We start from the raw sequence: 19155 nt of genomic DNA, 5'->3' as shown, positions 1-19155 counted from the left end.
AAGAAAAAGTTGATTTCATCTTCTATTTGGTTATCACAAAATTTACATATATGTTTTTGTCTTTCTATATTTTTATATATTCCCCTTTCTATCTATTAAAATGATCCCTGATTCTGATTTAACATATTAATGATCATTAAAGCAGGGTGAATGATTCAGGCTCCTTAAGTAGCCAGTAGTTTTGATTCTTAACTATATAAATGTATATATATAACAAAAAGGCGAAAAGGCGAAAACGCGAAATCGCGAAAACGCGAAAAGGCGAAATCGCGAAAACGCGAAAACGCGAAAACGCGAAATCGCGAAAACGCGAAATCGCGAAAACGCGAAAACGCGAAAACGCGAAATCGCGAAAACGCGAAAAGGCGAAAACGCGAAAAGGCGAAAACGCGAAATCGCGAAGGCGAAAACGCGAAAACGCGAAAACGCGAAGTCGAAAACGCGAAAACGCGAAGTCAAAAAACGCGAAATCGGAAAGAAAAAATATTTCGCGTTTTCGCGTTTTCGACTTCGCGTTTTCGCGTTTTCGCGTTTTCGACTTCGCGTTTTCGCGTTTTCGACTTCGCGATTTCGCGTTTTCGCGTTTTCGCCCTATATAATATGATGGGCGAAAACGCGAAAACGCGAAAACGCGAAATGGCCTTAACCGGCCACCATATTAATGTCATTATAATGTCGGTCTCCTATTTTATATCCAAAGACTCTATCTATTAAGTTTATTTTCTTACAGAAGTTTATGATATTCATTTTTTCTGTTATTTTATTCCACAAATCTTTTAAAAATTCACAATCGATGATAAAAAAAAATGTTGATAATTGTCTGTGCATTTGCATAAAGCACACTCTGACGTATTATATATATATTTTCCATTTAAAAAGATTTTCTGTGTTCGGCAATATATAGCTAAATAACATAATTTCCATTTAAAAACTTTAAGTTTGTTTGTGTATATTTCTTTGTTTGTAAATGATAAGGAATGTTTAATTTGTAGTGGTTTTACGCCTAATATTTTTTGCCATTTTTTTGAGTTATTTTGGTTTTTTTTATGAAATATTGATATACGGTTTTGTTATCAAGATCTGCTAAATTTATTTCTGTTTCATTCATTCTGATAATTTTTCGTTAATACTAACTCGGGTTTTAACAGATTTATTTGTTTTCTGAATCATGATATCTATCCAACATTTTGGAATGGCATTTTTCAATATTTATACTTCGGCTATCCAGTTGTGTTTTATTTCTAACTTACGCAGTATTGTCTTTTCGTTGATTTGACCGTTTTCGTCAATAATTTCATTAATATAGATTATATTGCTTCTGATCCAATTACGCATCAATAATGGTTCATTTTTTATTTTTATGTTTTTATTACCCCATATAATTTCTTTGCGTATTTCTCTAAAGTTAGTGGGTGATTTAGTTTGACCTCCACCTTTCCGTATCCAGCATTTTACAATATCCAGATAAAATTCTGGGGCCGTGTCAATGAAAGTATCCTAGGATATGTCCTAAGATAGGTCTTTGGACATAAGTTAGGATGAACTTAGGACGTGTCTGAGACATGTCTTAGGATGTAAAACAAAGCTGTCTTAGGACTGTCCTAACTACGATGGTCCTAGGACCATCCTAACACATTTATGTAATTGAAAATATATATAGAGATTTGTATGACATAGATTGAATTGTATTTAAAACCTACATGTAAAGAGAGGGAGGATGACTCTTAAATAGAAAACAATTAACGCAAAATAAAAAGTTAAAAGTTTTTACGGAATACTAATAAATACGTTATTAAATATGGTAAAAGATATAAATAAATTTAATACGAAAACAAAAGTAAATGGTCTCAAAACTTTGTGATATTCGTGCTGCAATTTTAGTACATAAACTAGTTTTGTCCTTACATTTGTAGGTCCACTCGATTTTATTACATGTATCGGATCAGGATTAGGTAAAAAAAAAAAAAAAAAAAAAGTAAACTGTTTCCTATATTTGAATTATTTAAAATATGTGTTGCTTATGATGCAAGTATTGTTTAGGCTTCAAAAAAGGCAGCACGAAATAATTTAATATAATACAATTAAATCTTTAACAAACATCAAACTATATTTTTTTTTAATTCATTTTATCTGATGATAGTTTAATATTGTATTAGTATTTTTAGCATTGAGTTTATGCCATATTTGTTGTTTTAATTACGTTTTAGGACGATGTAACCTTTAGGACTATCCTAAGACACCTATTTGTATATCCTAACTTTAGGACTAGGTTTAGGACATATCTTATTTTAGGAGACTTTCGTTAACCCGACTTAGGACTAAGACGTGTCCTAAGACCATCCTAAGACATGTCTTAGTCCTAGGACAGCTTCGTTGACACGGCCCCTGGTAGTTCAGTTGTAATTTTAAGTGGTTTTAAATTTTTAAGTTCTAAATTCATTTTGAAGATAGGTTTTTCCCGTATTTATCAAAAAAGAATCTCGGAATAATTGACCAATTTTCATGTTTTGACTCCATTAATCCTGATACCCATTTAATTTTAAGTGTATTGAAGTAGCTGTCGATATCTATCATATTAAGTCCTCCTGTACTGTAATCTGCTATGAGAGTTGACCTTTTTAATTTATCTTGTTTCCCGCTCAAAATGAAATTAAAAATTTCTCTTTCTCGGCTAGATTGTAGGTATACATTGTATTTATGACTGTCATACTTGCTAAGTATGTGAATTGTGGAATGATAAGTGATTTGATTATAAGAATTTTACCGATGATAGTAAGATGTCTTTTTTCCAAAGAATTCATGATTTTTTTTGCTTTTTCAAACTTATTTTCCCAATTTAGTTTTGCGCATTCTGCTTTATTTGTGCCGAAGTACTGTCCTTACACTTTAACGGGTTTATCTGTGAATTTTATATTTTCTACCTTATCTTTACAATTTTTTAGTTTTCCTATCCAAATTTTGTTTTTTTTTAATTTAAGACCAGAAAATGTGCCAAATATTTCAATAACGTTTAATGCTGCTATAATTTCATTTTTTGATTTAAGAAAAAGAGTGGTATCATCTGCTAACTGGGAAATTTTAAATTATGTTTTGAATGGTCAAGTTTGATTTCAAAACCTTTAATGTTTTAATCATTTCTTAATTTACATGCCATGATTTCAACTGCGATCACGAAGATCATGGAAGAGCAGGGGCATCCTTGACGCACCCCCCTTTTTAGACTAATTGGTGCAGAAATCCATCCATTAGTGAACACTGGGCTATTTATATCAGAATATAACGTCTTGATCCAGTTAATAAATGAACTATTAAAGCCGAAATGTTCGAGAGTTTGGTACATAAAGGTCCATTTTAAAGTATCAAATGCTTTTGAAAAGTCTAGAAACAAAATTGCACCTTCAACATTAAATTTGTCGGCGTAATCTATGATGTCTTGTATTTGTCTAAGATTGAAGCTAAAATATCGTTTTTTAATATATCCTGTTTGGTCTGCATTTATTATTAAATTTAGTACATCTTTTATTCTTTGAGCTAATGTGTAAGATAGTATTTTATAGTCCGAGTTTAATAAGGAGATTGGCCTATAAATTGAAAGATCTAGTGGATCATTCTTTTTGTATTTAAGATTAAGAATATTTTGTCTTTGAAAAAAATGGTAGCTTTTGCTGGTCGTAGCTTGTATTAAAGATGTTAACAAGGATTGGGCCTTATGATTGCCAAAACTTTTTATAGAAATTTGTTGTGATACCATCTTTACCTGGGGTTTTATTAGGTTTTGAATTATTTACTGCTAGTGTTAATTCATCTATTGTGACATATCCGTCACACGTCTGACTTTCATATTTCGATAATTTATTTTTTACTTCAGTACTGTTAATATATTCCTATGATTAGGCAATGTTTTCGTTTTCTTTTGAATATAGTTTTACTTAAAGTTTCTTTTTAATTTGAAGTATTTCATTTTGATCTGTAGCAATATTTCCTTGGTCATCGTTTAGTTTTATTATTGTTTTTTTTTGTTTGTTTGTTTTTTTCCAGGCCTAAAAAGTATGCTGTGTTTTTTCGCCTTTTTATACCCAATTTTGTTTCGATCTTAATTGGGCGCCTTTAACTTTATATTCATAATGTTTTTCTAACTGATTTTCAATTTGATTTATTTTTTGCAAAATATCGTTGTTTTCATTTTTCTGATATTTTTCATATAAGATTGTTTTTTTTTTCCATTTGCTTTATTTCATTATTTTTATTGTAAGCTCTACTTTTGCAATAATAAATAGTTTAATGTCAAGTTTAATCGCGTCCAAAAGAAGATGCACATCCGTAGTTGTGTCTTGCATGATAGTTTTGTATTTTGCAATTATTATTTCTATTTCTTTACAATATTCATTTTCTTCTAAAATAGAATTATTTAATTTCCAGTATCCTGGACCTCTACTTTCGGCCATTACGCTTTGTAATTTAAGAGATACACCTTGGTGGTCTGTGCTTTTTATTATTGCGGGTCTTATGTCGGTCTTATGTCGCTTGATTTTGTATTGAGCACAAAATCTTTATTAATCAAAAAGTAATCAATTCGACTTGCTTGACTGAAGTTTTGTCTTTTCCAGGTAAACTGTTACAGTACTTTTTTCGGATTTAAATATCGCCATATATCGATTAGATTGTGTGTTTTAAATAAAGATTTTAAACTATTTACTGGTTTTATATTTTTGCGATTTCCATAAGAAGTTTTCTATCTAAGTTTGACAGTGCATCGTTCATGTCGCCGCCTATTATTCACTGGTGGTAAGCGGATGGTCGTAACTAAAAGTTACGACCATCCGGAGATGGGACACAACTCTAGGGGTAAGTTTTTCTTTTCCGATTTTCGTGCACGTAAAGGTTCATTTGAACCACACCGCTTGTCTCGTACAAACTATTCGGCAGTCCGGTGATATTTAAACCAAATTTGATGCATTAAAATATTCCAATTTTCGTAAAATAGTCATTCAAAAATTCAAGCATGATGGTCGTTTCTTCAATTTTATTATTTTGGATGATGGTCGTAACCGACACAAGGTGGTCTTAACTTTGAAAGATGACCGTAACTCGAGTATTTAGACAAACTTTTACTAATGTATTTTAATTGTAAAGGTAATACTAGACTCAGATGTAATACATATGATTTGCTACAAACAATATTATTTGTTACTCTGGTAATGATATGCAGAAATTAAGCTAGAGAATGATTAAACATACACATTTCTGATGGATTTCAAACGCTCATCATTTCGGAGCAGTGAAAACTAATCAACTTGCATTAAGCCAAAATTATGTTGGGGTTGAGAATTAATATATTGTTTACTGAACGTTAAGGCATGAAATTATAAAATGCACGTGTATTCCCTTATATTTGTTTTTAGTGTTTTTTATTATCGACTTTTTTTTTTTATCTGCAATCATGTCGGCAGATTAAACGTACAATTCTGAACAATCATCTTTAAATCATTTATTGAAGTTCTTATAAGTCTTTGAGTCTTTGAGTCTTTGTTTACTCCTTGACTTTAAATTCAGTTCTATTGTCTTATAAACTATTGGCCTTCAAATATTCGTCTTTTGGTCGTTCATGAGGAAATAGAATCCACAAATGCACTTCTGAGTCAGGATTGAGTTCAATATCGTAGCTGCTACGTAGATTTTGACGATTGAACATGTAGCTATAGACTAGTTGTTACATAGATATTGATAGCAGCTACGCAGCCGCTACGATATTGAACTCAACCCAGGATTGTATAACGTGTTGTCGTTATTTTTTATCGATTACATAACGATTATATATTGCTGTATAACATTTATATTACTAGTATATAGTTCTAAGTATTGGTACGGAATGAAAACTGAATCCATGGTGTCGCAATGAACATTGTGTTAACCTCGAAAGTAGGAATATTGTTGATATATATTTTACACTACTACATGCACTGAATTTAAGAGTAAAATAAAATACTAGTTTGTAGCCAGGCTTAAGCTTGTAGCCAGGATAATGTTACAAGGACTTAGGTCAAATTAAATGTACTGCGGCAACTGTTACATACAAATCCCGGTATGCAGGTTGAAAATCATGTGCAAGTTATATGTTTACATTGTATGAATGGCTACATGCTACTCATGGACTTCGTCATTGGACATTACTGTGCACCTGATTATCAGCTTGATTTCACCAAACAACAATATGACGTCTAAGCATCCAGGCTAAAAATAAAGCGTATGTTCTTTAACTCAGGTACGGACCTGCGAATTCGCGGGTATGCTCTAGTCTCGATAACGACCTTCATAACCTATCATTATTTTAAGCTTATTTTGACTCCTTATAAATGCTCTTTCGACTTAATGTATCATTCTTAAATTGAAGATTTAAAAAAAATCAACTAGTAGGTACATCCTCAAAAAGTTTATGTTTCAATAGATGCGAATTCCAAACGGAAAAAAATCAGGATACTGTTATTTCATGTGATGTCCAATTTATTAAAAATGCCTTAAAATCTTAAACTCATTTATTTTGTGATTAAATCAATTATTTGATACATTTTGTGCTTTTTATTTCCAACTAAGAATTATCATAACCAGAGCTGTGTTTCTTGTTTTAAAATGAATTCTCCACTTTTGAGAAATTTACATTGTCAATGAATTTAACCGCTTACATTAATTCAACTATTTGCCTCTTTGTTAATTTTATACATTATATTTCCAGAATATATGACTGTTCATTTCATTTTGTATTGTTTCGTCGATTCGTTCCAATTTACTCCTTAACAGGTATCCCTCTCTATTATTTGATGAAAACAACTTCACAAATATATAATATGATATTTTGATATATTCATGTAACAAAAGACACGTTTATAACTCTTGACTGGTTCTGTTCAAGACATTTGAAAAATTAGGAATTTTATATCGAACTTTCCCCAAAATTCCACAAAACTAATACTAGTATTTGAAAACTTTACAAATTTTTGAATTGATACGTGTAACACGCATTGAAATTGCTTGATTTTACATTGTATGTAAAAAATGAAAAAAAAATTTCAGAAATACATCATATAAGATACTAGTATGCATATAATAAAAGACACGTTTAAAACTCTTGACTTGCCTTATTCGGTTTTATTTAAAACAGAGTTACGACCATCCTCAATATTTTTGTTATTTTAGTTACGACCATCATGCTTGAATTTTTGAATGACTATTTTACAAAAATTGGAATGTTTTTTAATGCATCAAATTTTTAACAAGCGGTTTGGTTCAAATGAACCTTTTAGTGCACGAAAATCGGAAAAGAAAAACTTATCCCTAGAGTTGTCTCCCATCTCCGGGATGGTCGTAACTTTTAGTCACGACCATCCGCTTACCACCAGTGATGATTACCGTGACAGGGTTAGTGAAGGTCGTGTGTAGTATTATGGTGAGACAAAAAAACAGTTTTATTGTTGTTTATAGTTAAGTTTACACGACGAAACTCATAGAAGATGTTTATTCTATAAGGACGATACTGTATATTGAAAATTTGAATAAAAACAATCGTTACATCACGTTTACCGAGCAAAGATTAGTTTGTAATAGATCACGCAGTTCAAAATATTCGAATACACCAAAACCCGGAAGTCAACAATCGTTTATTTACATAATTATTATACCAGTGTCAACAATGTTGCCAACTTGTTACCAATATCAATATTTCTATTGAACTTATTGTTTCCGAAATTTATCTATCAACATGACTAGAAACAAATTTTACAACACTTGGTAAGCACCTCATAAGGAACATTCATGCCAATGTTTTTTAATTCCATTAAGTGGTTCTTTAAAAGAGGACGATTGTATTATTTCCCATAGAGTCTTATCTAAAACGTCTCCCCCTCTGGCGGCCATCTTGGATTGTGGATTGGCTTTAAAGTAACAACACTTGGTCAGCACCTAGTAAGGAACATTCATGTCATGTTTAGTATCATTCCATTCGGTCTTTATCTAAACGAAGATATTTGTATGTATTGTTCAAAATGTCTTGTGTTCAACGAAATCCCCAGCTGGCGGCAATCTTGGATGATGGATGTCTTCAAAGTTACAATACATGGTCAGCACCTCCAATCTGCCATGTTTGATTTCATTTCATTCAGTGGTTCTCTAAACGGAGACATGTTTATGTATTGTCCATAGGGTCTATGTTAATTTAAACGAAATCTCTCGCGGGCGGCCACCTAGGATGATATATCGGCTACAAAGTAACAACACTTGGTCAGCACTTAATACGAAACATTCATGCTATGTTTGGTTTCATTTCATTTAGTGGTTCTCTGGAAGAAGTTTAAAATGTTAAAAGTTAACGACGACGACTGGCAACAGACGCCAAGTGATGAGAAAAGCTCACTTCGCCCTTTGTGCCAGGTGAGCTAATAAAAAATTAGATTTACTTGTAGGCAGTCGCGAATGACCCACATCCAAATATTGCCACTCAACTGTTGCCATTTTGAAAATGTTAAACGAGAATGCAAATAAATACACTACATTATTATTGCAGTTTCCGTGGCAACGGTAGCCATTTTGGAATTCCGAAGTTCAATTTATTTCCAGTTAACAGTCATGTTTAAATAGGTATCGTAAAGTTTAGAGCATTTTTGCTGTTTCCATGGTCACGGTGACCATTTTCAAAATTCGTATGACACCTGCAACATTGGCACATGAGAGGGACATAACCGTCAAAGTTTCATTGAGTTTGATCAAATATATTATGCAAGTAAATGCTACTTTAAGATTTTCCGTAGGGTTTTTAATACTAAACATATCAAGTTGCTATGACAATATAGAATTTAAAAAGATTCTCAAAGTCGTCTAAAATCTGTAAAAAGTAAAATCAGCAATGTAGAAAAGTTTCATGATTTTAAGTTTATGCATACTCAAATTATTCACCAATTACTAAACTTTTCTTTTTCCATGGTAACGATGACCATTTTGAAAATGACATACTTCAATTGCACAATTTGACATAGTGGTTCACATTATGGTATAGTTCCATCAACATTGGTCAACTCAATTCCGAGAAATAGCATAGCACAACTTCGTTGATGGTGCCATAAAAACGATTTCTTGAAGTAAAGCTAATAAGAAATATGATTTTAATAAAGCATCACTCGATTACATAATAACATAACAAAAAAATAATTGTTCACTCGATCACATTTCTAATCCTAAACATCAGTTATTCATTTGAAGTAGAATGATTAAGCCAGATCATCAATTTCTTCATCGGTAAACGCAGCCATACCAGATACCACATTCGTCTGTATTTCTTTAATTCTTTCAGGTTCAATGGGTGGCATAGCTTTTTCAATTGCCTGGAATTTTTGGATTCTCTCTTCTACTTTTACGTTGAATTCCTCTTTTTCTTTCATAACAATAGCTAGAATATCCGTTTGTGCCTCTTTGCATCCATTATAAAGTTCTTCTCTTTTTCTCCTTATTTCATTTTCATCTTTTTTGGCATCCAGTCCTATCAAATGTCCCAGACAAGTGATTTGGTCCATAAGATGTTTATCTGATACTTTAACGTATGCTGCTGCAATGGTACGCACTACATAAGCAATCTGGCCTGCTTTTGATGCCTGTTCAAAAATGACATCTCTAAATATATTAGATAATGGTTCAGCATGATTCTTCATCTTCAATTGTCGGCCTATTTTTGCCTGGTCTACAAAATCTGTTAAAGAAGAGTTCAGACAGCATTTAATCAGATTGGACAACATCTGAAAGAATCGAACAAGTTTTCCCCATTGTTCTCTCACCTTTGCTAGTGCTTTAATTCCTTTAACCAATGTCTCTCGGATAGTGTCAAAGTCAATCTTCTTCATGTCAAGCTTTGCCATATCAGTCAAAACTTTTGTCATCTCTTTTTCGGAAGCTTGTAGCTGTTCCACTGATTTTTCCTGGCGTCGTTTCGCATCTCGTAGTGTTTCTTTCGCTAGTTCCGTTTTATAACGAGCATTTTCAGTGGATGCTTTAACCATAGAAGAACTTCCACTCTCTATAGGCATTTTTGACAGATACGGTGATTTGGTATCAAGTGCATTCCTTTCAAGTGCTTTGCTCGCTTCTACTTCTAGTTTTTGAGACTCATTCTTAAGATCTTTTGTTTTGTTAACGGCTTCCAAAAGAACAGCATCTTTATTTTCTAAATCTGCCAAGCTTTTAGTTGTACGTTGGAGCGAAACACAGATGGCAAGAGAATCATCACATAGTTTTAATACTCTCTCACGAAGTTTCACACTTTTCACCTCACAATCGACATGTTTTCTAGCCATTTCAATACATTGGCGAATGCTACGTAAATCATCATGAACTGACTTTTTGATACCAAGTTTTATCTTACCGGTGCCATCAGTTTCTTCGGTGATAATTGTAGCAAGATGACGAATATACGTAGTGATTGTGGGTACTTGCTTGTAAATTTTCCGTCGTGAACTTTCTTTATCGAAGTATGCATCATCCCTCTCGCTGTCATCAGTATCATTATCAGCAGCAAATTTTTTCTTTGTCACTTTGCTTGCATAACTGGTGATATTACGTACTCCGTCTATCAATGCTTCACAAATGGCTACTCCAACTAAACCCATTCCTGACGGCACCTCATTCATTGCCTCCTTAAAGTCTTGTTGTGCTTCCTTGACCTCGTTTTCCATATTACGAAGTCTTTTTTCCGTGTCTTGTCTTTCTTTCTCTCTTATTTTTTTTTCTGTTCTGGCAATTTCTATATCTGTTTCGTTTTGTTTTGTTTTTTCATCATAAACCCCTTTTGTATTAGTACACGCTTCAAGAAGTTCTCCTGTCAAACCCATAACTCCAACAAATTGATCTTCGATGGCTTTAGCAAGTAACGCGCTTTCGTCAGCGATATTCTGTATTTTAGACAGTGACATTGGTACCATGTTCTCTACCTCATCCGGTGAACCCTTCATGAGAAATTGGACAGCATTTTTAACATGATCATCAACGTTATCACTAAGGCTACGGATTTCACCCATATTGGAATGTGCCTCATTAAAAGCGCTCCATCCGGCGTTAGTGACTTGGACTAAGGATGCACGAAATGAATTAGGATACCGAAGCACTTTGAAGCCATCCCTGGGAGGATTTTCTTCAAGACTAAAATCTGCGTCAGCCGAAATTAGTATCAGGTCTCCCAACAAGGCAATAGCGCATGGAGCTGGTGTTAAAAACTTATCCCAATTGCTGTCTGGTGTCATCATCATCATAGCATCACTTCTTTTGTCATCTCTCTTGCACAGACTAGCCATGGCTTTATCTATGTTTGCGATTTTATCCATTTCTCACAGTTATTATTTCTAAAAAAATAAATACATAACTGTATGTGTATTACCAGTCAGTACTTGATGCTCAGCCTTTGTATACTAAAGAGTTGATTTATATGATTCCGTTTTCACTTGTATTCAATAAACATTGTGTTATTATTAGTATGCAGCTGATAGTTGTTTTGGTATTTTCTACTTGATTCATAGTTTCATTCATATTAAAAACGTTTGAGCTATGTAAACTGTTCGAAGTTAGTTGTTGTCATAGGGGTAATTTCTAATGAATGCTATGGTTTGGTTGCTACATGTACATGTGCCGTTAGTGTCATTTTGATATACGAGGGATCGTTCAAAACACATTGTATCGATGCCACTGCCCGTGGCGAATCGCCCGCGAAAGTATCACCGGCCTAGTCATGAACCTTTTTGTGTTGACATGAAGTATCGTTCATTGGTACGATCATTTCTGTAACCTGTTGATTGAATGTTTAATTATTCAAACCCAATATTCTGTGGTGACCCGTGCACGGCCTTGGCTGAGTTTGACACAACTTTGTGGATAATTTGGTTTTCAATTAATTTTCAATTTAATTCAGTTAATTTGGTTAACGTCATAATTAATTTTGGCAATCCAAATATTTTGATCCAAGCGCCACCCGTGAGTCTAATGAATACGAATGGTGCGCCTGGGGTACGAGGCTATAAGCCTGGTATTGAGTTTTACAGGTTCATAAATTTTATCGCACCGCGGGTAGATTATCACGTTGTGATTGGTTAAACGCCGTCACGTAGTGACCCCTTATAAAACCGTAGGGGGGTAGTAAATTTCATAGGGGTTCATGACGCGTTAATGGTGTCGTCAGCTATTTATTTTGTTGTGTTTCGTTGTTTATTTTTTTCAACGAAATGCAGCAGAAAAGTCCTCCATGCGATAAAATCGTTATACGGTTAACTACTGACCACCCTACGGATCCATAGAATGTGAATGAAATGCATAGGGGGTTCGGCCTCCGTCCTCACCCCTCTGGATTTTACTAACCCTCTTTGGATGCGTAGGGGGTTAGTAGCAAACCATAGAACTTATAACAAACTGTTTAATGCTATATTATTAAAGTAGTTTGTATTTACTTAAAAAATAATATTTTATTTAAAAATTTCGAAAAAATTATGGGTTCTAAATCAACCACTGTGTCTAAATAGTAAATAAAAGGAAAGGGATTTTTTTGTATTAAGGGATATCATTGTTCCGTATATGAATTTTGTTATTTGAGCATTTTTAAGTTATCGTACGACAATCGACTTTGAGCAAACTACTAGTAATATAACACATGTATATCCAGTCAGAATGGGGCGTGCAAAGAGAAGCCACACTGTCAGCTGCATGATGGATTTTACCATTTTTGGCCGTACACCAATGTTGCTCTCGAAAAACCAGAGCAATGTAAATCGCTGAATTTTAAGTAAAGAATTCACCTATACGGAACAATGAAATTGAAATTTGAAAGATAAGAACCGAAACAATTGAAGAGGTGTCAAAGTGAAGTTTAAACATATCAAACTCCATCTATACGGGCTACTTTGTCCTAGCCGGGAGTTGAATCCTACGTTTCTTCGTAGTTTGTATGTAAACAACCTATCTTAAATTATCGATTATTTTGTTGCCAGTGACAAATATTTCCTGAATGTTCTGGAACAAATTAGCAATACATACAAAAGGGAGAGAGTGTGCATAATGAAGACATATAAAACCTTTCAATTAGTTTAATTTAGGTCTGGCGTATGACAGTAACTGCTAGCCTTATATATAGAGAGAGGTCCTTTGTTCATTTATTATTATTGTCATTTTGTTTAGTTTCTTTTGTTTCCTATTCTGACATAGGACTTGTATTTCCTTTTCAAGTGCGTTTTACTGTTCGCATTGCTGTGCGTTTCTCTTTCTTTATTGGCTAGACGTATAGAGGAGGGTTGTGATCTCACGAAACATTATTTGGTTTACTGCGAGCTGGTCAGTTTTCACTGATATATACTTCTATATGTTGGGCACTAAGAACACCAAATAGCTCTGAATTATTTATCTCAAACGCTAACCTTAAATAAGATATTTAAATCTACGTATTTGATCCCGGTTCAAAAGGTTTATTTTTTTTTGGATAGATGCACAACCTTAAAATTTCAGGATACTGTTATCCCATGTGATGTCTTAAATGTTTCATAAAAAAACCCGAATCCTTCTTTTCATTATTTATTTTGTAACTAAAACTGATTTGATATATTTCGTGCTATTCATTTATAACTAAGAATGATTGTTATCAGAGCCTGGTTTACATCAGTGTTTACATGTACCCCTCTGATCGCCCCTTTTCTATTTTTGATATTTTAATCAAAACTTTATAAAAATCAAACTTTCAAAAAGTCAAATAATCAAAATTGCACGCTAGGTTTAGTATTTTAAAAGTTTGATCAAATTCCTAAATTATAAAATTTATAAACGATATTTAGAATTTTAATATTTTAATAATTTGGTTAAAATTTCAAAATTTCAAAAACTTTTTAAAACTTTGAATTGATAAGTGTTACATGGACCGTATGAGTGCCAATGAAAGAACATGTTTTTTTTTTCACATCAGGTTTTCGCTATTCGCAGTGGTTTTTAATAGACAGGCTGAGCACTTGCATGTAATCCCTATCTTTTAATTTTAGCCATGTCGGCTATCTTGGCTGGAAGGCAGGGTTATCCAACATCCAAACTAGATACACTATTGTTAATTGTTGCCAAGTTTAACCAAAACTGTCAGACGACTTCCTTTAAAACAAGTATTCGGTAACATTTGGTCTAGTAATTTTAGAGAAGATTTCTGAAAAAGTTACTAAGACGAAAACGAACGAAGGGCGCCAAAGTGACGAAAGAGGCTCACTTGGCAGGGCCAGGTCAGATCATGAACAAGAACTCTCAAAGTATACCACCACTAAAGGCTAAAGAAGGTCTACCAGGAGCAAACGATCATGACAGAGCAGAAACATTGAATGAACAATTCACTATGAAGACATCAACTAAATATGAACCACTAAATAAACCTGTCTTAATTAATCATTATTATGATAAAATCATACTATTGGTAGAGAAATTTACAATGTGAAGGTAAATGACCTCGGTGCATGACACTTTATTCATTAGCGCTGGAAAATGTTTGAAAAATATTAATATAATAAGCTCTGTTTTGGCGGTGAATATAAGAATAATATATTAATATTTCTTATTTAATAAAATTATTGTATTTACTTTCTTTGCGTAATAAGAAGTAATTCGGTTCTAGACCTTTATATAAATATTTTGGCGCCTTTTTCTAATTATCGAGAAAACACCAAAGCGAGTTCTACAGTTATATTTAGACATTATTTATTACAATGTTTTTGTATGGAAGTTTATTTTGCCAGTTCTTGTTCTAATTCATATTATTTATATTTGTAAATTGTGTGATTCCAGAATTGTGTCGATAATTTGGACTTTGAAATAATTTAATACAATTTGGACTAATATATTGAATTTGAATGAAACATTTTGTTGAAAAAAGTTTATTAAAACTGCTTTGGTGCATCTCTCAATTCACATAAGTCTTTAGTTGTCTTTGAAGTAATCAGAAAAGTTTTATGTTCGGATGAGCAAGCGAAGGAGAACATAAGATCCTTTAAACAGATAATAAAAACCGTTTCATTTTATCTCAATATACATTTAACTATAATCAAACTGTTTAAAATGTGTACAGCGATATTAAGGATTATTTATTAAACATACTTGTTATCAAGATTTAGGTGGGCACATAAAATAGTCATAATACCGAAGTACTGAACATCGGATACCACGTGGACATTACCAACTATTTCATGTTATTTTAGTATTTTAAATATTTTCATGAGTTTTCATTGAATAAGAAGATTTATAATGAGCGTCGACGAGCAACTCGATCCGCGTATTTCTACTTTAGGTTATCAGTCAAAAGGGACTGTGCAGAGACATAACAAAAGTATGACCTCTCAAGGTCACATCCGATGTATAAACGTTCGGAAATGTTTTATACGTTATCACCCTTTAATTTTGCTAGTAACGAAAATTGTTGAACGGATATGGGGAGGCAGAATATGTTCTATTAATTTTTGTATTTCTAATTTATTAGTACATCGCATGTTCAAAAATACTAGGAAATTAACGTGGCCGTGTAGAACTAATATCAGTTTTATTTTAGTAAATAAATTCTCTATAAAAAAAGTATTACCATTTAAAAATTGAGAACAACAGTAATATTAAACATGCAGACATTGCCAAAAATATATAAGTAGCAAATGCTTACCTCTTCCAGTTTCAAATCCAAAAACTCTGGTTTTAAGAACTTTGAACCTTGGAAGTCTTTATGAACTGAGATTCTTAATTATCTCCCTTTTATAGTTATTGACTACTTCAATCTGAAATTTCATTGGTTCTCTGGACATTTACATAATAATTGTCTTTGGTAGAATGAATAAATTCATTTAGCTCTGCCCCTCTCTTGTCATTCGCTTAAAATTGCACAGTTTGCGAATGTTCAGATTTTATCAATCGACATAGTTGCCAAAATTCTGACACTTGGATTTGCGCATGTATTTTTTCTAATTGAGATTTTTACGACCTGTATTTGGTTAAAGCTTGTGGCTTACTATTTGTACATTAAACACACCTGCCAACCATGGTACGTGTTTTATGTGATACAATATCTAAAACCTTATTCTCATTGTCGCAATTTGAGTAACATGGGTATAATACTCTGAAATAAACAACTTTACAGACTAAGCTATGAAGAAATACGAATTAAATGGTTATGTCATGATGAATATGTTAATTGTCTGAGTGTCTCAGTTCACAACCTACAAACAACTTTTTAAATCTGTCGTACATTCAAAATGTTGACTTGTCAAACATTACCAACTATTTCGTAATATTCCTGGCTTATACACGTATTTCTGGATGTGGTTTTGGTATTGTGTAAAACGTGATACCTTTTGGTTATGTGTACCGCGTCAAAGCATTATGCTTTATTCCGATTCGATTGTTATTCCTCTTTTCTTGCTTGCCATTACACATTTGGGCTATTCATTGAACATCATTCATGAACTCAGTCAGATAAAATATTTGCTGTTATAGTAACTAAAGATTACGGAAATTAATATTCGTCCGACAGACACATTGGTGAAAAAGTAAGTTGTCTAATTAATACTGCTTTATTGAATGACATTGATGAAAATGTTGCATTGAAAAATTAAAATATCTAAAATGTTCTCTGAAACATTGTACTTAAATTGTTTTACATTGTCTTATCGGGGTCTTTTATGGCTGACTATATGCGGTATGGACTTTGCTCTTTGTTGAAGGCCGTACGGTGACCTATAATTGTTAATGTTTGTGTCATTTTGGTCTTTTGTGGATAGTTTCCTGATTGGCAATCATACCAAATCTTCTTTTTTATATTTATTGCACTAAGTGTTCATCGAATTTCGTTTTTAACGACAAGTTTAAAAGCGAGTGAAACAACAAACAGGGTATACTCCTATAACATTTCTATAGATGACTCATAGATGTCTTAAACTAATTTAAACATTCTCAATCAAGTAAAAAAAGAGTTGAAATCATTTCCGAATAATTCAATCATTTGAATTATTTTGAACTATGATACAAGTTTATATGAAATCGCTGAATACGTTAGTTATTACATCCAAAGAATGTATAAACTTATCTTGGTATAGGAAACTAAAAACACGAAAAAACTGAAGAAAAAATAACATTTGTACTATGAGGGTCTTTATTAAATACAGGGGCTGTCAAAGGACTAGGATGTGCATGTTTAAGAATGGTCTTAGGACCTGTCTTGGTCAAAAGTCAGTTTGACGAAAGTGTCCTTAGATAAGATATGTCCCCAATGTGGTCTTAAAGTCTGGATATAGACGGCATAGGTGTCTTAGAATGGTATAAGGATAGTCATAAAGTCACTGTGTCCTCAATCGAAATGAAAACAACAAATATGGCCACTCTGGGTTTTGTTTTATCAATTGTTGAATCCTTACTAGTAGTATCAGTACTGTACGAAGAGCTGCACCGTCAGTTTGATTACCAACACGTTGCTGTTCACCAATTTTAAGTGAATACCTCATCTGTTGATATATACTGTGAACTTTTTGCGAATATTTAAAAAAGATAAATTATATTTTAGCTTTTTGAAAGGCGTGCATAATATTAAATAATTTAAAAAAATCGAATTATTTAGTCCTTAAAAAAAAAAACCTTTAAGATTTTTGCTGCATTTATTGGTAAATAAGTGCGATTTGGGTAATCGGTGCAATTTGAATACTGTGATGTTAAGACTTTCTAGACCAATAATTCTAGATTTTTGTTAGCCGAAGACCAAATAACATTTGCCGAGACGTTTTACGGCTATTACCAATTATTTGGGATAAGTTTAAACTTTTGTATCTCGCTTGCAATTTTTGTTTTGCACGTCAATATGGATACTTCTTATAATGTTTTGTTGTACTGAATATGCATTGAAAACTTCCCAATGAAGGTAACGTAAGCAACAAACAACAAAATATATCGTATTTGGGTAATGCATACCTTTATGAAATGAGAAGATATTTACGGTATGATGAATGCCAATGAGACTCTCTACCAGAGATCGTATTAAAGTGCAATGTTTTCCCATTTAGATCCGAAAAGGAGGACGAAGGATATATATTTTGCTTTAATATAAAAAGTTTGTCGAGAATAACAAGTTAAACGGGTCTTGCTTATAAGATTCACTATACTTTCTTTAATAGCGGTACAATAAGATTATGAAATGAAACGATTGTCAGAAAAAAAAAGGTTCACAAGCTTTGTATGATGTGGAGAGGTATATAGCCACGCTTTAGGCCCAATTTTATTTTCACTTTTAATTCTATACACATGAATCTTATTGCAGAGAAATAAAAAAAATGGCTGTCAGTTTACGCTTCCCAAATTTGAAAATTTGATAAAGATGATTTGTTATCCTCTTGTGATACAAAACTTTTTCACAACTTAAGAACCTCATCTAAACGAACAATCCAAGTCATCGGAATTTTTTTTGTGATGCTTTGTGGTCTTGTTGATAGTATTTGACTATCAAGGAAATTCTATCCACGGGACTCATGATACAGACGATCCACCATAAATAGCGTATGGTAGTACCTTGAATCGACAACGTTGAAAACGTACGGAAATCGTCCAGTGGACAAATTTGCAAGACATTTCATTTCTTTGAAAAACGAAGTCGTTTTGACTACGCAAGTTATCAAAAAGTATGAAGCTGTTTTGTAAAGTTAAAGCACAATTACGGAAAAGGACTATTTAGCATGCAACTAACTTAATTTTTTTAAAAATAACGTCTCAAATGACAATTTATTTGTAAAAAACGGCGAAATCCGACATTGGACATCTTGCAAGACATTTGCCAGAAGCCGTTGCATTTTGATATGTAGTGTGAGTGCTCCAAAAATTCAATTTTGATATGGTCTATGTATGCACATATGTGAGCCGAATTTACAGAAACGAAATATCATATAATCTTATATTTTAAAACCTATCAATTTTGATAATTTAACATTTTCCAAAATCTGACCATAATGAACACTTTTTGTTTTAGCCAAAAAATAGCATCGATCATTACAGGAACCCATATTCAGTAATATTGTAATAATTCATTCGTTCGAATTTTCGTGGATAAACTACTGTTTCGAAGAACACAAACACCCCTGCTAAAGTTATAATCAGTAT

The 19155-nt window shown here is 32.8% G+C and overlaps 1 protein-coding gene across 1 annotated transcript in view; it reads right to left on the bottom strand.

The window, feature by feature from the left end:
* Positions 1 to 4445, bottom strand: part of LOC134716277 (uncharacterized) — a 52665-nt gene extending 48220 nt beyond the window's left edge. The window contains exon 1 of the mRNA XM_063579207.1: positions 4379 to 4445. Coding sequence (XP_063435277.1) covers positions 4379 to 4445 — 67 coding nt within the window. The remainder of the gene's footprint in view (positions 1 to 4378) is intronic.
* Between the last annotated feature and the right edge of the window lie 14710 nt (positions 4446 to 19155).

The sequence above is a fragment of the Mytilus trossulus genome, chromosome 1, assembly GCF_036588685.1.
Source record: "Mytilus trossulus isolate FHL-02 chromosome 1, PNRI_Mtr1.1.1.hap1, whole genome shotgun sequence".
Lineage (NCBI taxonomy): Eukaryota > Metazoa > Mollusca > Bivalvia > Mytilida > Mytilidae > Mytilus > Mytilus trossulus.
The sequence above is the reverse complement of the archived record's forward strand: the minus strand, read 5'-3'. Positions and strand labels throughout refer to the sequence as shown.